At 37.0% G+C, this 14,900-nt stretch overlaps 2 protein-coding genes across 2 annotated transcripts in view; both read left to right on the plus strand.

The window, feature by feature from the left end:
* Positions 1-8,066, plus strand: part of MORC3 (MORC family CW-type zinc finger 3) — a 37,073-nt gene extending 29,007 nt beyond the window's left edge. Inside the window, exons 14-17 of the mRNA XM_015823176.1 lie at positions 517-686; positions 2,357-3,206; positions 5,792-5,955; positions 6,782-8,066. Of these exons, the coding sequence (XP_015678662.1) occupies positions 517-686; positions 2,357-3,206; positions 5,792-5,955; positions 6,782-6,935 (1,338 nt within the window). The 3' untranslated portion in view covers positions 6,936-8,066. The remainder of the gene's footprint in view (positions 1-516; positions 687-2,356; positions 3,207-5,791; positions 5,956-6,781) is intronic.
* A 3,604-nt stretch (positions 8,067-11,670) lies between these two features.
* The window catches only part of CHAF1B (chromatin assembly factor 1 subunit B), a 24,069-nt gene continuing 20,839 nt past the window's right edge, over positions 11,671-14,900 (plus strand). The window contains exons 1-4 of the mRNA XM_015823178.1: positions 11,671-11,796; positions 12,108-12,240; positions 14,360-14,480; positions 14,690-14,793. Of these exons, the coding sequence (XP_015678664.1) occupies positions 11,671-11,796; positions 12,108-12,240; positions 14,360-14,480; positions 14,690-14,793 (484 nt within the window). The remainder of the gene's footprint in view (positions 11,797-12,107; positions 12,241-14,359; positions 14,481-14,689; positions 14,794-14,900) is intronic.

Below are 14,900 nucleotides of genomic sequence, written 5' to 3' on the forward strand. Positions count from 1 at the left end.
ACTCACCGCCTCCAGGGGCCGCTGCAGATCGCCCAGGCAGCCCAGCAGCGCCATGGCGGCCACGCCCTCTGCCCGCACCACACAGCATTAAGTGTCCGCGATGGGGCGTGAGGGCAGAGTCTTGTCTATGCTGCCTGGCTGCCATGTCCTTGGCCGCGCTGCTCCGCGTGGGCCACACTCGGCGACTCTTCCAGGGGCGTGCTGGTGAGGGGGTCGCAGGGGGAGGCAAGGCTGGGACAACGGCACGTGTGCCCACAGAGAGGGCTCCGAGTGCCACCTCTGGCACCTGTGCCATAGGTTTGCCACCACTGTCATAGACTATATTTATATGTATAAATATATTCGGTGAACATTTTATGTTCTATTTGACATCTAATTCAAACAGTTGTGAGGTAAAAAAAATAAAGTAATTATCCTGGTATTATCTGTTCTAGTTATATATCACCACTTTAAAGGGAAATATTTTAAGAAAAGTGATTCCTCTCTAATTGTTATGAAATGATGCATTTTCTACAGATATATAATGAAATGTATTTGCAAACATCATCCGTCTTGTCGAATGCATCCCCAGCAATGGATGAAAGTATTTCAAGATTGCATGTAGAAACTTCAAGTACACCTCTAAACAGGACTTTAAATATATCAGATACACCGGTATCTTCTCCACATTCAGATTCTGAAAATAGGTCAGTACATTTATTTTTTAATGCAACTTTTATACCATTTCAATCATTTGCTGGTTCTACATAATAATATAACTATCTATCAATACATCCCCATATATATTTTAATACAATATATATTTATTTCCTAATGTGACTTGATATAGCATTGATGGCACCCTATCTCTATCAAAATAGTAATGTAATAATCTCTGAAAGCCTACCAATATTCCACAATTCTGGAAGAGGAAAGGGAAAACCCCTTGCCCTTTAAGTGTATGATTTGAGCCAAGTTTATTGTAGTTGTGCAGGTGAGGCAGGGATAGAGATATAAGTTTCTACCCACTAATAGGGCGTCAGGAGAAAATTTATTTAGTGATCTTGTTTACATAAGCAAAAGCAGAATCCCTTAGTAACTACTCCCCCCCCCCACTAACCTGATTTTCCCTTTTAATTATTAGTCTTGATTCTATTAATTCAGCATCTGCAGCAATTTTAGCAGCCTGCTTGCCTGTTGGTCCTGAGGTTTCTCTGCTGTGTTCTTCAAGCTGTGTTAGCTTTTTAAATAAACTCTGCTTTAAGCATCGTCATTGTTTTAATGTCAGCCAAAGCCATTTTTAGGCAAACTCTTTCTCTGTTGAGTTTGTCTTTCAAAGACCATGAGAGAGAAGGACAGACTGTTCCAAAGTAGGAAGACACCAAATAAAATATCTGCTTCTTCCCACCGAGTAAAGCACACTCTGTACATATTGGGTAAGCAAGTTTGTCATGGGATAGATAGTCTTAATGATACCCAGTTGCCCAATTACATAGGGTTTTATAGATAACAATAAGCAACTTGAACTGCTAAATAAATTAACAACCAGTGCTGCTCCCATATCAGCAGTGTAACATGACAATAGCAGGTACAAGTAGCACACAATCAGTTATATTTTTCACTAGCTGTACCCGGCCACGCGTTGCTGTGGCTCAGTCTGCGTGTGTTGCTTTTACGTCCAACAGATGGTGCTGTTTTTTTAAAAAAAGCATGTTTTTACCTGTCACAGGTGTGACATCTATATAATAGTAGGTATATAAAAACGCACATATTTGAATGCAACGTTGTGTCAAAATTTCAAAGCAATCGGTGAAGAACTTTCGGAGATTTAAGATTTTGAACAAACGAGCATTTACATTTTTATTTATATAGATTAACTGAAACTTCTGGGTATTTTCAAGGCTATCTCATATAAAGTAAATTACAGCAATCAACAGTAATTTGACAAATGACAGGTATGAGTGACTCTACTCAGGCTACATTATCAAGCTATATTATCTAAGTTGCCACAGATTGGTTCATTTGGGGGAGCACAATCCTATAAAGGGGCAAAGTTGCTACAGTTCTAGGAAAAACAGGCTTCTGAATGAGTAGTCACACTATTTTATTTAACTTGAGTTTAGATACCATGTCTCTTCAGTGGGCAAACCAACATACCATTCTACTGGCAACTGGTACCTCTCCCACCCATAAGAGGCATTAACTACCAATATCCAGCTGTTTGTCCTTTCTGTAAGTGTGTAGGCCCACCCTTTACAAGAACCTTTCAATTTATTATCTCTCTTTAAATGGACTTTCTATTTAGAAAGCAATACAAACAAACACAATGTTACTTTTCAAATGTTGGTATAATATACATCTCTTGCTGTTTCTGTAGGCTTAAACGAAAACGTACCAATTCTGATGTACCACTGCAAATTAAGATCACGCGGGTGACTAGCCAAGCATTTGAGAACAAAAAAGATGATGACGACAATGATGTCATCATTTTGGAGGAGAACAGTACTCCAAAGCCTGCAACAGAAGACTGTGACATCAAAATAGTAAAAGTTGAAGGTGGTGCCAATTTAGATTATATTGGGGGTGATGGAGAAGATTCCAAAAGCAAAGATGCTTGCTCAGAAGTAGAATGTACAAAAGGAACTGCAGCCACACAAACAGAAGTAGAGTGGCTTGCAGTAAAGAAGGAAGAAGAAGAGGTCAGTGTTGAAAAGAATCAGCTATCCAGATTGGAGCCTGAATTGACCGTATTAGAACCTGCTGGCATTTCTGAGCCTGCTTTGGGGGATGTGGACAGCAAAATAAATGAATTAAATTTTCGGTTGCAGTTAGCCAAAAATGAAAAAGAAAAATATGAAGAACAGTGTAAAACGTTGTTCAAAGAAGTAAAGACATTGGAGCAAAAAATTGTGGAAATGAATGATAAACAAATGAAAAAGGAAATGTGCCATCAGTCAACGGAAACAAATAGCATTCTATCAGATGAAGAACTAGAAAAAATTAAAGGAAGAAGTCCAGAGGAGATTTTGATTCTCTATGAGCAGGCACTGAATGAGATGAAAAGGCTGAAAAAATTATATACTACATTACAGAATTTAAAATCTGAATGCACTAAGTGTAGAAACAGTGAAAGGAAAACTGAAGTCGATGAGATGGCTGTACAGCTGGATGATGTTTTCAGACAGCTGGACAAGTGCAGTATTGAAAGAGATCAGTATAAAAATGAGGTACGTTTACAAATACGTATGTAATAAATCAAGTTGATTGTAGCTATTTTTTTCTCAGTTTTTGCAGTTATTGTAATACTGCACTTTTTATTTTGTTTATGTTTTAAAAACCAATAAAATTTATAAATAAAAAAAAATATTTATGTGGTAGGATTGATGCATTGCAACTTAATTTACTCTCAAGCTGCATTTGTCAGGATTTATCCTGCACCTTGTGTATAACACTTTTATTTTTCTCAAAATCCCATTAGTATTAATAAATACATAATTATTTAGTAGGACTTCAGTCTAAATAAAAGTGCATTATTTCTACTTCAGTGGGTTCTGTCAAATTTCATCTGATAAGAAACAGAAAGCTAGGTAAGTAAAGAGCTGGCCCATTTTGATATAAATATGGTATTGGTCATTTAATCTAACAAACTAATGCAAGACATCAACTTTGTGGTTCTTATTTCCTAAATAGAGTAGAGTAGTCAACAATACATAAAAATGAAGTCTTTGATTCAGTCTTGTTTCCTAGTGGCTTCGTGGACAAATTGTTTATCTTGAAACCCTAGTATTTTATCTAAGTACTATTTGTAAGGTCTAGTTCTGCTTAATTTTTTTGACATTAGGTAAGATTGGCTAGTTGCTACTGTGTTTCCCCAAAAGTAAGGCCTACCCCTGGCCTACACCAACAATAAGCCCCAGCTTGATTTTTAGGGGTGGGCCTAATATAAGCCTTATCCCAAAAATAAGCCCTAATTTTGGGGCGAGGCACACACCTAAAAATCAAGCTAGGGCGGGGGTGTGGGTGTGGAGCTTTCCCCCCCCTGCACCCATTTACCTTGCAGCCAGGCCTCTCCTTGCCGGCCCCAGGCCTGCATTTCTCAGTCATAGGGCTTTCCGGAAGGCCTGTGCAGCCAAGAACCGAGCTATGGATTCAATCTATAGCTGAGTTCTGCAAGACCTCAGCAGCCGAGCACCAAGTTATGGATTGAATCTATAGCTCGGTACTTGACTGCTTAGGCCTTCTGGGAAGGCCTGACTGCAAAATGCAGGCGGGAATGCAACTTCAGCTCCTGAAGAAGTGGACCAGCTGGGTGGGGCTGTTGGTGTTGGAGGTGAGGTAAGGCCTATGCCGGAAATAAGATCTGATGCCTCTTTTGGAGGAAAAAAAACCCCAACAAAACCCGGTCTTATTTTCGGGGAAACACGATAATACTTACATTACTTTAAACGCTCACAGCCCAAAAGCTGGCCTTCACATTGAGGATTCGGCGATTTGACAAAAATTTGTACAGCCCTGTTTTCCGAAGTCAAATAACAACAGAGGAATTAAGTGTTGAATTCATATATAAAATTGGGGGTTTTTTTCAGTTCATATAGTCTAAAGTTAAGAATTGCTTTCCCAAGATAGCAATTTGCATTTTCATTAATATAACATCCCAAGAGGCACAGTAGTAAACATATGAATTATAAGTCTTCCATTGGATTTATTCCAAGTGTGCATAGGTTTGTGTTTATTGGAATTTGTTAAAAAACAGTTTTGTGATATTAATAAACTAAATATTACAGTTGCTTATATTTTGAATATTAAATTAAATTAAACCACTAGTGTTATAGACTGATATGGCAAGATTAATATTTTGGCCAAAATTCAAACAGCTCCTTGTGGCTTCCCTCATTTTTAAAAAACAGTAAAATTTGATTCCATATTTCGATCTGCATTTGTTCAACTTCTGAATGTTGGAAGACTGGCAGCCAATGAGAAAGAAGATTGTGTCTGTCTATCCATCAACCTACCTACCTATCTTTAACTTTTGGAAGGTCATCTGAATTGTATTTAAACAAAAACAAGCTCAATATGCAGTACTGTATTGGATAATACTATATCAGTATTTAGTATTATAGTCTAATATTTTTGACATATTTATGATTACAACTCTCTTCAGCCATAGTCAAGCTATGAAATAAAGAGAATTGTTGAGAATACTTATTTTAAAAAAATCTGGAGAACGTCTGGTTGTTTGCTTCCATTCTTTCTTTGGGCTTTCTTATTTCTTTTATATATTTGTATACAAGAGAACTTATTTGGTCTCCTTTAATATAAATAAGCTGTACCATAAACTGTACCATAAAAACGTATTGAAAATTCAGTCAGTGTAGGGGTTTTGTTTTGTTTTTGCATGACATCCCACTAATAACATATCCCATTCCGTTCCTAGGTATTTTGTGCATAGTGTTCAAAACTTTAAAGCCAGGGGTCTAACGATAACACTAAACAACAACAATAATATATTAAAAACTTGCTTCCCCAACTTACTTGTATTTAACTGTGCAGAGCCTTTAAAAAGGTACTTCACAATGCATATAAGTACATACTCTTTCTGAATTGTTAAAATAGCTGCATTGTTTGCAAATCTTGCATGCAAACTTTTAGAAGTTGCCGCCATGAAACAACTTAGAAATTATCTATGCAGTCTTAAGCATTGTGAACCTCTTGAAAAATTTGCACAACCTGAAATACACATAGTTTGCACAACCTGAAATACACACAGAGTTGTGAATATTTTGAATGGAAAGTTTTGACTTATCTCTTTCAGATTGAACTCCTTGAAATGGAAAAAAACCAACTGCATTTTCAGTGTGAAGAGCTAAAAACAGAAATTGGACAGTTAAAAGCTTCTGTTCCACAAACCGTTACACAAACAAATGATTCTGTGGCTAGTAATCTTGAAGGACCTGTAAATTATTCTGATGGGGAAAGGTAGATTTTTTTTATATCCATGAAAAAGCGTATTAAAATCTTCATTAATATCTGAAAATTCTATCTACTCCAGTGGTTCCAACTTCTATCTACACATGTGGTCTGCAGACCCACGAGGTCCGTGAAGACTTGAAGAAATGTTATGATTTAAATCTTAACATTTAAAGGTTAAGAAAAGGTTGAGAACCACTGATCTACTCCGTAATGATTTTCACCTAAAATTTTACCTCCTTAATCCATCCACATGTCTGTTAGGAGTGTGCAGTATATTGTGAGTTAAAGCTTTTCAAATTCAGAATATCCACCAATCGTTCTTATTTTAAACATATGTTTTGACCAGTTTTAAGTATTTTGAATTGAAAATAGTATAAACAAAAAATGTTTTGCACTGTACTATGGTCAGCCAAAAGAAACACTAATAATTTACATTCTAAATTATGCTCTTAAGCATATAAGTGATTTAAGCAGGGCACTTCTCACAATTTTTATCCTTTGTGATTGAAAATGTTAAACAAAACTCCTTGTACAAAATATTACAATTTGTCAAGATTTCTGGAAAAGCTGAAACTTTGTTCTGAAGAGCAGAGCAATTCTTAACTCATTTTAGTTCAGAACTAAATTTATTTAAAGCTGTTCAGTAACCACATTGTCAAGATGCACTTTAAGGTGGGGTACTTTAATATATATTTTAGAATACCTTAAAAAAATAAGGAAAAAATAAAATGCTCAGGAAATATATTAAGTGTTGAAGTTGTATGTACAATTGTATGTAAAAGCTGTATGTAAAACATTTTAACTAATGTACTCAATGTTGTCTTTTCTGTAGCCTGAAGTTGCGATCACTGCGAGTTAATGTGGGACTGCTACTGGCAACAATAATGCCCGATCTTGACTTGAAACAAGTGAACTACGACGTTGATGTAGTTGATGAAATTCTAGGACAAGTTGTAGAACATATGAATGAAATTAATAGTACTTAATGTTTTCTTCACTGCCACATCATGCTTTGCTCAAATTTGTATTCTATTGTGAAGCTTCAAATCTGCAAAAAAAAAAATATCCAAATTATTTAGGAGTTAAATATATTCTTGAAATGTTTCAGCTAGATTTTCAAAGTGTTAATAGTGCCACAAACAGTGAATGTCTTGAATGAAGACATTGTGGAAGGAATTGTTTCATAACCACTATTGTGGTTATGACAATAGCTGTGGCAAATAGCAGCTCCTGAAAGCAAGATCTGTGAAGGAACTATAGACACTCTGCTTTCTGGGGTTTGTGGTGACAGGGAAGAAGGATACTTGTCATTGTTAAATTGGAAATAAAACTTGGGTTAATATTTTATTTAGCATAGCTGGTGAAAATCAAAATGTGCATGTGTGGTACTATTAACAGAAAGACAGTCCACAGTCTTAACTCCATATCAAGTTTTATCCTAATTTCAAAGGCTTCAAATGTCACTACAGGTGCATTGTATTACCCCTTTTGAATTTTCAGCATTTCTTATAGATATATTTAATTTTTATAACGCATTCAGAAATTAATCACAGATACTATAAATGGTGTTATATACCTTTATAAAGTTACTTTTAAAAAACACTGGCAATTTTGTCAAGTAGCATTTTCCCCAAATTACTAGTATTTTATAGTGGCCTATGAGTATTTCTGAGTTTTGATACCTGATGATGTATTATAAATACTGATTAAGAGTGTTGCATAATGATTGTTATACTATCAGATCATGTTTTGTTGAATAGGTATGAGTGTTATCAAAATAAGTTTTAAGGGTTTATTTTTTCCACATTGTTTTTCCTAACTTTGTAAGTTATATATTGTTCATTATTCACAATATTGTTTGATAGATGAATGTACTGTAAAGTCTGAGTAAAATAAATCTTGTCTGTATGGAAAACGTTATTTAAATTTATACTGTACATTTACACTTTGAAGAAAAGTAAATAACTGGAAATAAGTTTTTATTTACATGAAAAAAATGAGAAATGTATATATTTTGTATTGAATGGTGAAAACATATTCTCATGTTCTGCATAACAGGAACAAATGTAAATACACAAATACATTTTTTCTAACAATAAATCACATACACATATTGACTTCTGTGTTTTTTAATTCCATCAATCCAATAAAAATTTGGAAATAAACAATGTAAAAGCATTTACGATTCTATCAATAGGACAACCTGCCCAAAAGAGAATAGGTTCAAATTTTGTGTTGAGGAAGAAGCTTACAAAAGGAGGATTGAATTCATAAATGAATTGGAGAGCCGTGGAAGAAAAAAATGGATAATTTCTTCAGCCATTTCAGAACGCTGCCAACTGCTCCATTCTCAAGTTTCCCTCCCTACTTTGCCAGGGCACATGAACAGCGCAAAAGTGCTAAGAATTTGGAAAAGTGTACAGTAGTCCTTGTTTAGTGACTGCCATCCCAACAAAATGTTCATTATCAACATATTTGCTAAGCAAACCACACTGCAAAGATCACTGGATGCTGCCATCTCATTCAGATAAAAGTTTCCATACAGTGTCCTATGCCTGACCTGTAACCCCTTCCCCTCCTTTTCGCCCACTCCTAGGATAGAGAAATTGCCTAAACAAACTATCTGTGAGCTGGTGTTTCCCCAGCACAGTGCTTCCCTAAAAAATACAAAAGGCAAGTTAACAAGCTCAGCACTGGGACTTTGATTTAGAACTCTTAGAGTTCTTCAGGCAGTTGCTGCCTGAAACTGACCAGATCTTAAAATCAGTTTCAGAATGAAGGCTTCTGTGATCGAAATGCAGCCTAAATTGTTTATTGCCATCCTATTTGCAAATAATATCTGAGGCATTTTCTAAATAAGGACTACCTGTATTTTGCTTTCTTTCCCTAATAGCTAGTTCTCATTACAATTAACTTAGTTCAGTCAAGCATAATTAGATATATACAGTACTCAGTTATAGATAAAATGTTAACACTTGGGTAAATACATTACTGTATCCAAAGTAATGTTTATGAGTTGTATTTACTGAAAAAAAATTAACTTACTGTATATGTACATATATAAATTAGGTGGTTAATAATGTGCCATATAAGATAATACCACTGAAAATTGAAATGTAGAACCAAATTCACACACTCGCCTGTGGTATCTAAACTGTGCTTAAATGTGTAATTGCTTGTTCTCATAATTCTGTAATGTAAACAGGATGATCTAAGCTTTCACATGTATAGGATGATCTAAGTTTTCACAAATTTTCGAAAATGTGGGACAATTGAATAAAATTGCTTGTTTGCTTTTGATGTCCAAAGTTGGAGCAATAAGTTGAAGTGCATAAATTGGGTAAAACAGAAGAATTGTCAGTGTTAATATTTAAACTTTGGATATGGTTTTTAGCCAGGATGCGTTCTTAAATGCACTGTCAATATATAATCCAAAACACTGGCGTTATATAATTCAAAACCTGCCTGAATCACAGAGGTTTTTGATAAAATCGGATATTTTTTATTTTAAAAAGTAAAACTCGAGCATCAAATCGGGTCTGAAACTATAACTTATGGTAGTGAATCTGATGCAGCAGAACACAAAGGACTATATAATTTGAATGGGTGACATGAAAAGTTTTGTCAAAATGGAAATCCCGCTGTTGGATACCCAGTTTCCTCTGACAGTTTGGTAAATAGTGCTCGAAGCTCTGCAGGAAATTAGGCAGAGATGAGAGAAGTTTACCGTGATTGATATATATATATATATACATTTTAAATGGTTAGGCATCAATTATGTAGTGGAGCGCACAACCCTGTAAATTCTGCTGCAATAGATTTAACTACGCTACCCTTGCAGACAGGGGAAGCCTAGTAAAGCCTAGCGCAGTGTTTCTCAACCTTGACAATTTTAAGGCATGTGGACTTCAACTCCCAGAATTCCACAGCCAGCATTGCTGGCTGTGGAATTCTGGGAGTTGAAGTCCACATGCCTTAAAATTGTCAAGGTTGAGAAACACTGCGCTAGCGAGACGAAGCGCGGCGCGTCCCGGACGCTAGGTGGCGTTTTTCGACACCCTAACTAGGAAAGCCTCCGAGCGCCCTGCTCCTCCTTCTGGACGCCCAATGACTCCAACGCGCAGACGCGAGCGCGGGAAGTTGAATTAGTTTCGAGGGGCAACTGGACCTCTGTGCTGATTCTTTCTGCAGGTATTACGGGGTGGGGGGGTAAGAAACTGGCAGACCCGAAAGCAAAAATCCGGGTCGGGAGCACGAAAGAACGGATCTCTCGCTTGTGCGGAGAAGGGGCGGGAAAGCGGCTCGGGCACAGTAGGAGGGAAACTCTTATACGGAAACTGTCACAAAGGGTTGCGTCCCTAAATTGTGCTGGGTCGGTAGGTTCGGGGGAAGTTTTCCTTTTTTCGGGACAAAAGTGGGTGCGCTGGGCTACTCGCCGAGGGTTAAGATGGGGGAGGTTTATTTTAGATTAAATAAGAGTCCCTTCCCAGCACATGGTGCAAGAAAGTAGTTCTCTGGATTCAGACGGTCGCTCCTCCTCCTCGTTACTTATCAAAAAACAAGGTAATATGTTGATACACAAGTAGCACTTGGCTCCAGGATTAAAGGAAGGGTTTTAAAATAGAGAAATGAATGAGTGAAGAGCTTGCTAATTTAGCTAAGAATATAGCATCCTCAATAAACGTGGATCCAGATCTTGACTCCAAGAAGCGTTTATAAACAAATGGAAGAGCATTTTATTTGTGTGAGTTTGGGATCCTTTCCCCCTGCTTCCAAGTCTAAAATTCCATGAACGAGGAGAATAATAACCAGCCTCAGTCATGAACGGAGGTGGGAAGATGGATAGGAGGATGGATGTCTGTACAAGCTGCTGTGTCTCATCTTTCATTGTTTGTATTGCAACCATAACCCTTGTGTGCCTTAGAGAAGTTCAGATAATGTAAGTTAAATGCTTTGAACATTTCTGAAAGAACAGAATTTAAAGTGTTATTTTTTGCAAACCCAGCTTTGCTCTAGTCTTCTTGTGGCTTATGTCTCCTTGAAGTTTCAGCAGTCCTACTTTTGCTTTTCTTAGTAAAAGCTGAAGGATTTATTCAATTTGAAGAGAAATCAGAGTTGCCATCTTTTGTTTTAACAATATATTCATGTGTATGCTTTAATTATATACAATTTAATTTTCATCTTATGGCTTCATTGTCATTGTTCTCCTTTTGAGGAATCTTAATCCTTAGCAAAAGAACCATAATGGAATGGTTCTATTGAGAAAAGACCAATATGTGAGAAATGAGAGCATTCCTTTTACTTGTCATAGAATCCCTAGGGTTGTAACACTATCACTACATACACTGGGCTTTTTAAACCTTTGCATTTTTATTCTATAAATTTATAAGTTGTAGAATATGGTGAAACTAAGAAAAAAGGGAAAAATGATTAGCTGTCTATCAGCCATTTGAACAGGCCTAGAATATCCAACTGACATACTATAAATTACAACAATGCTAATTTGTGTGATATTTGTAAGATAACATAACAAGCCATAGGGCATAATTCTTTGATATGTTTTCCATTGTTTAGGTTAGTATTTTTCAGAATGGTAGGTCTGTTTTATGTTTAAGTTTAAAACCATAAATATACAGGACCACAATGATAGCCATGCATTGGGCAATACTAATTTCCATCAAAATAAAATTATCTTCAAACTTTTTATCTACTTTTTACAGAATGAAAGTAATTACATGTGAAATTGCATGGCACAACAAAGAGCCAGTGTACAGCTTAGATTTCCAGCATGGAACTGATGGTAAAATCAATAGACTGGCTTCAGCTGGCGTAGATACAACTGTTCGTGTGAGTTAAATGTCGATGATATTGCTACATTTTTGCATGTTCTCTTGCAATATGAAAACTTTAATTTATGGAACTGGAAAGTTTTATGTATATATCCCTAAAGATTTAGAAGTTTGCTCATAGAACAGCAAATATTTTATTTCTGTACATATATTCAAATTGATTGTGAAAATGTTAAAATGTTTTATCATAACATTTTATATATAACGTACTACTTTCAAACTGTGTTATCATTAGGATTTTTTTGGGAATTTTCATTTTTTTTAGTTATTCTGATATTTTTGCTTTGGATGTTGTGTTTTTATAACCAGATATGGAAAGTAGAAAAAGGACCAGATGGGAAAGCAATTGTGGAATTCTTGTCCAATTTAGCTCGTCATACCAAAGCAGTGAATGTCGTACGTTTTGCTCCCAGTGGTGAAATTCTGGCTTCTGGTGGTGATGGTATGTGTAAAGTTGGCATTGAAATATTGATTTTAAATTTCTTAACATTTAGTAAGAAAATAGGTGTGTTTATTTTATATACTGTATTTATTCCCATTTATAAAGGAATGAGTTAAGGACTTTAGGTTTGTCAGAAAGCTGATAGTCCAGGTTTGAGACCTGAGCACCGTGCAATAGGATGAACTCCCTTTGCTCGCCCCAACTCCTGCTCACCTAGCAGTTCAAAAGCATGCAAATGCAAGTAGATAAATAGGTACCACATTGGTTGGAAGGTTCTGGGCACCTCGGCGTATAATCATGCTGGCCATATGACTATGGAAAATATCTTCAGACAACACTAGCTTCCTCCCTAAGAAATGGAGATAAGCACGGCCCCCTAGAGTCGGAAACGACTGGACAGGGGAAGCTTTTACCTTTATAAAGGAATAGCTCAATAGCTTTTCTTGTAAGGCAGTTACGGTTATTTTTCAATCTGAGAATCTTATAAAAGACAATTATACTTTTCTTTAAACATTAAAAATAATATAAAGTTATCAGGTTATTTAGAGAAATGGAATTGCAATAGTAGTAATACTGTCTATATCAGTGGTTCTCAACCTTTTTAATGCCGCGACCCCCAACCGGTCGTAAGTCGAGGACTAAACCGGTTGTAAGTCGAGGACTAAACCGGTCGTAAGTCGAGGACTACCCAACCGGTCGTAAGTCGAGGACTTTCCCTGCCCGGGAGCGCCGCGCATGCGTGGTTCCGCCCCCTGCGCNACCCCAAATGGGGTCGCGACCCATAGGTTGAGAACCGCTGGTCTATATCTTAAATTACTAATGTACTAATCTTATTCTTAATTGACATGTAATTTTTTCCTGTATTTCATAATTGTTGTATTGAGCTGTGGAAACAATTTTCTACTGCAGTCATATAGTACATTGGTGTAACAAGGAGAAAATAAACTGAGTGTTACAGATGACAAATTTAAACAAAAGGCCAGAAACAACTAAAGAAATCCCAATTTTACACTGAGTTTTAGTACTCAGTGATGAGGGATATATATTGTATTGCTTAGCTCAGGTCTTTTCAACCAGTGGTACGGGTACCACCTGTGGTACATTGGCACCTGGCAGGTGGTACGTGACCATTCTAGAAAAGTGGTAGCGGGGGAGGGGAATGAGCTGAACCGGTGGCAGCACCGCACAAGCCTGAGCAAGAGATGGCTGGAGCTGCAGGGCTGTCAGGGCTCAGTGGAAGCGCCAGGATCAGTGCCACTTTCCACCTGATTGGCGCTTCTTTGGGGCTGTCAGGGCTCAGTGGAAGTGCCAGGATCAGTGCCAGGCTCCAGCAGGGCGCTGTCTTGCTCGGCTGTGGCTTGGGGGGCACTTTTTCAGTGCCATTGTAACTTCAAACAGTCACTAAGCGAACTGTTGTAAGTCGAGGACTACCAGTACTTTATCACTTTTTTCCTTTTTTCCTTTTTTTTTTTTTTGGTCATCAAGTTTTTGACACCTTGCTAGGCGACTGGTGGTCCTCGGATGTTGCCATATCCTAAAAGTGGTACAATGGGTGAAAAGGTTGAAAAGCCCTGGCTTAGTTCAATCATGAACTGTATATTACACAGAAATAAGTTCCATTAAATTCAACAGGTTTTATTCCAGATAGACCGCAATTCTATCTATGCCTAACTCTAATTCTGTAGTGGCTAGCCCAGGGGTAGGCAACCTCGGCTCTTTTATGACTCGTGGACTTCAACTGAGCCAGAATTCCTGGCTCAGGAATTCTGGGAGTTGAAGTCCACGAGTCATAAAAGAGCCGAGGTTGCCTACCCCTGGGCTAGCCTCATAAACCACTATTGTGGTTAAGGCATCAGGCTAGAAATCAGGAGACATGAGTTCTAGTCCTGCCTTAGGCACAAAGGTGACTTTAGGCCAGTCATTCTCAGTCCTAGGAAGGAGGCAATGGTAAACTGCTTCCAGAAATCCTTGCCAAGAAAACTTTGAAGATTTGTCCAGGTAGTTGCTAGGAGTAAAAATCTGACCTGAAGGAACAAAATAAAATTTTGTAATACTACATCATAATAAAATAATAGTTGGGAAATTGCCAAAGATTTTTCAGACAAATTAATGTTCACAGATGCTGCAATTTTATTATGGAAGTTGAATGACAACAAGGAGTTAGAAGCAGTTGCATTTCAAGATGATGAGGATGATAACCAGCTGAACAAAGAAAACTGGACAGTAATCAAAACTTTAAGGTAGCTTTCTTGGCTTTTATTGAAATTTCACTGAATAAAATAGTATCTTGAGCCAAGTTGCTAATTATGACAAAATTGTAACAATATAAGACTGGCTTACTTGTGTACTTGAGCTCTATTTTAATAGTTAGGTAGAATATTTACCAGCATCATCCCGTTAATAACTTACTTCCTTTTTATCAGTTTCTTTTTATTATGCTTCTTTTAAGAGGTCACCTGGAAGATGTATACGATATTTGCTGGACTCCTGATGGAAATTATATGGCATCTGCCTCAGTTGACAACACAGCTATATTATGGGATGTCAATAAAGGTAACTAATTGTTAAAGCTCAAATTGCATGAAATTACATGCAATGAAATCTATAACAACCAGACTATTCACATGCTTTGAATAAATGTGTGTATGCTATGTATTCTT

The sequence above is a fragment of the Protobothrops mucrosquamatus genome, unplaced genomic scaffold (genome assembly GCF_001527695.2).
Source record: "Protobothrops mucrosquamatus isolate PMUCROS unplaced genomic scaffold, P.Mucros_1.0 scaffold1788, whole genome shotgun sequence".
Taxonomy (NCBI): domain Eukaryota; kingdom Metazoa; phylum Chordata; class Lepidosauria; order Squamata; family Viperidae; genus Protobothrops; species Protobothrops mucrosquamatus.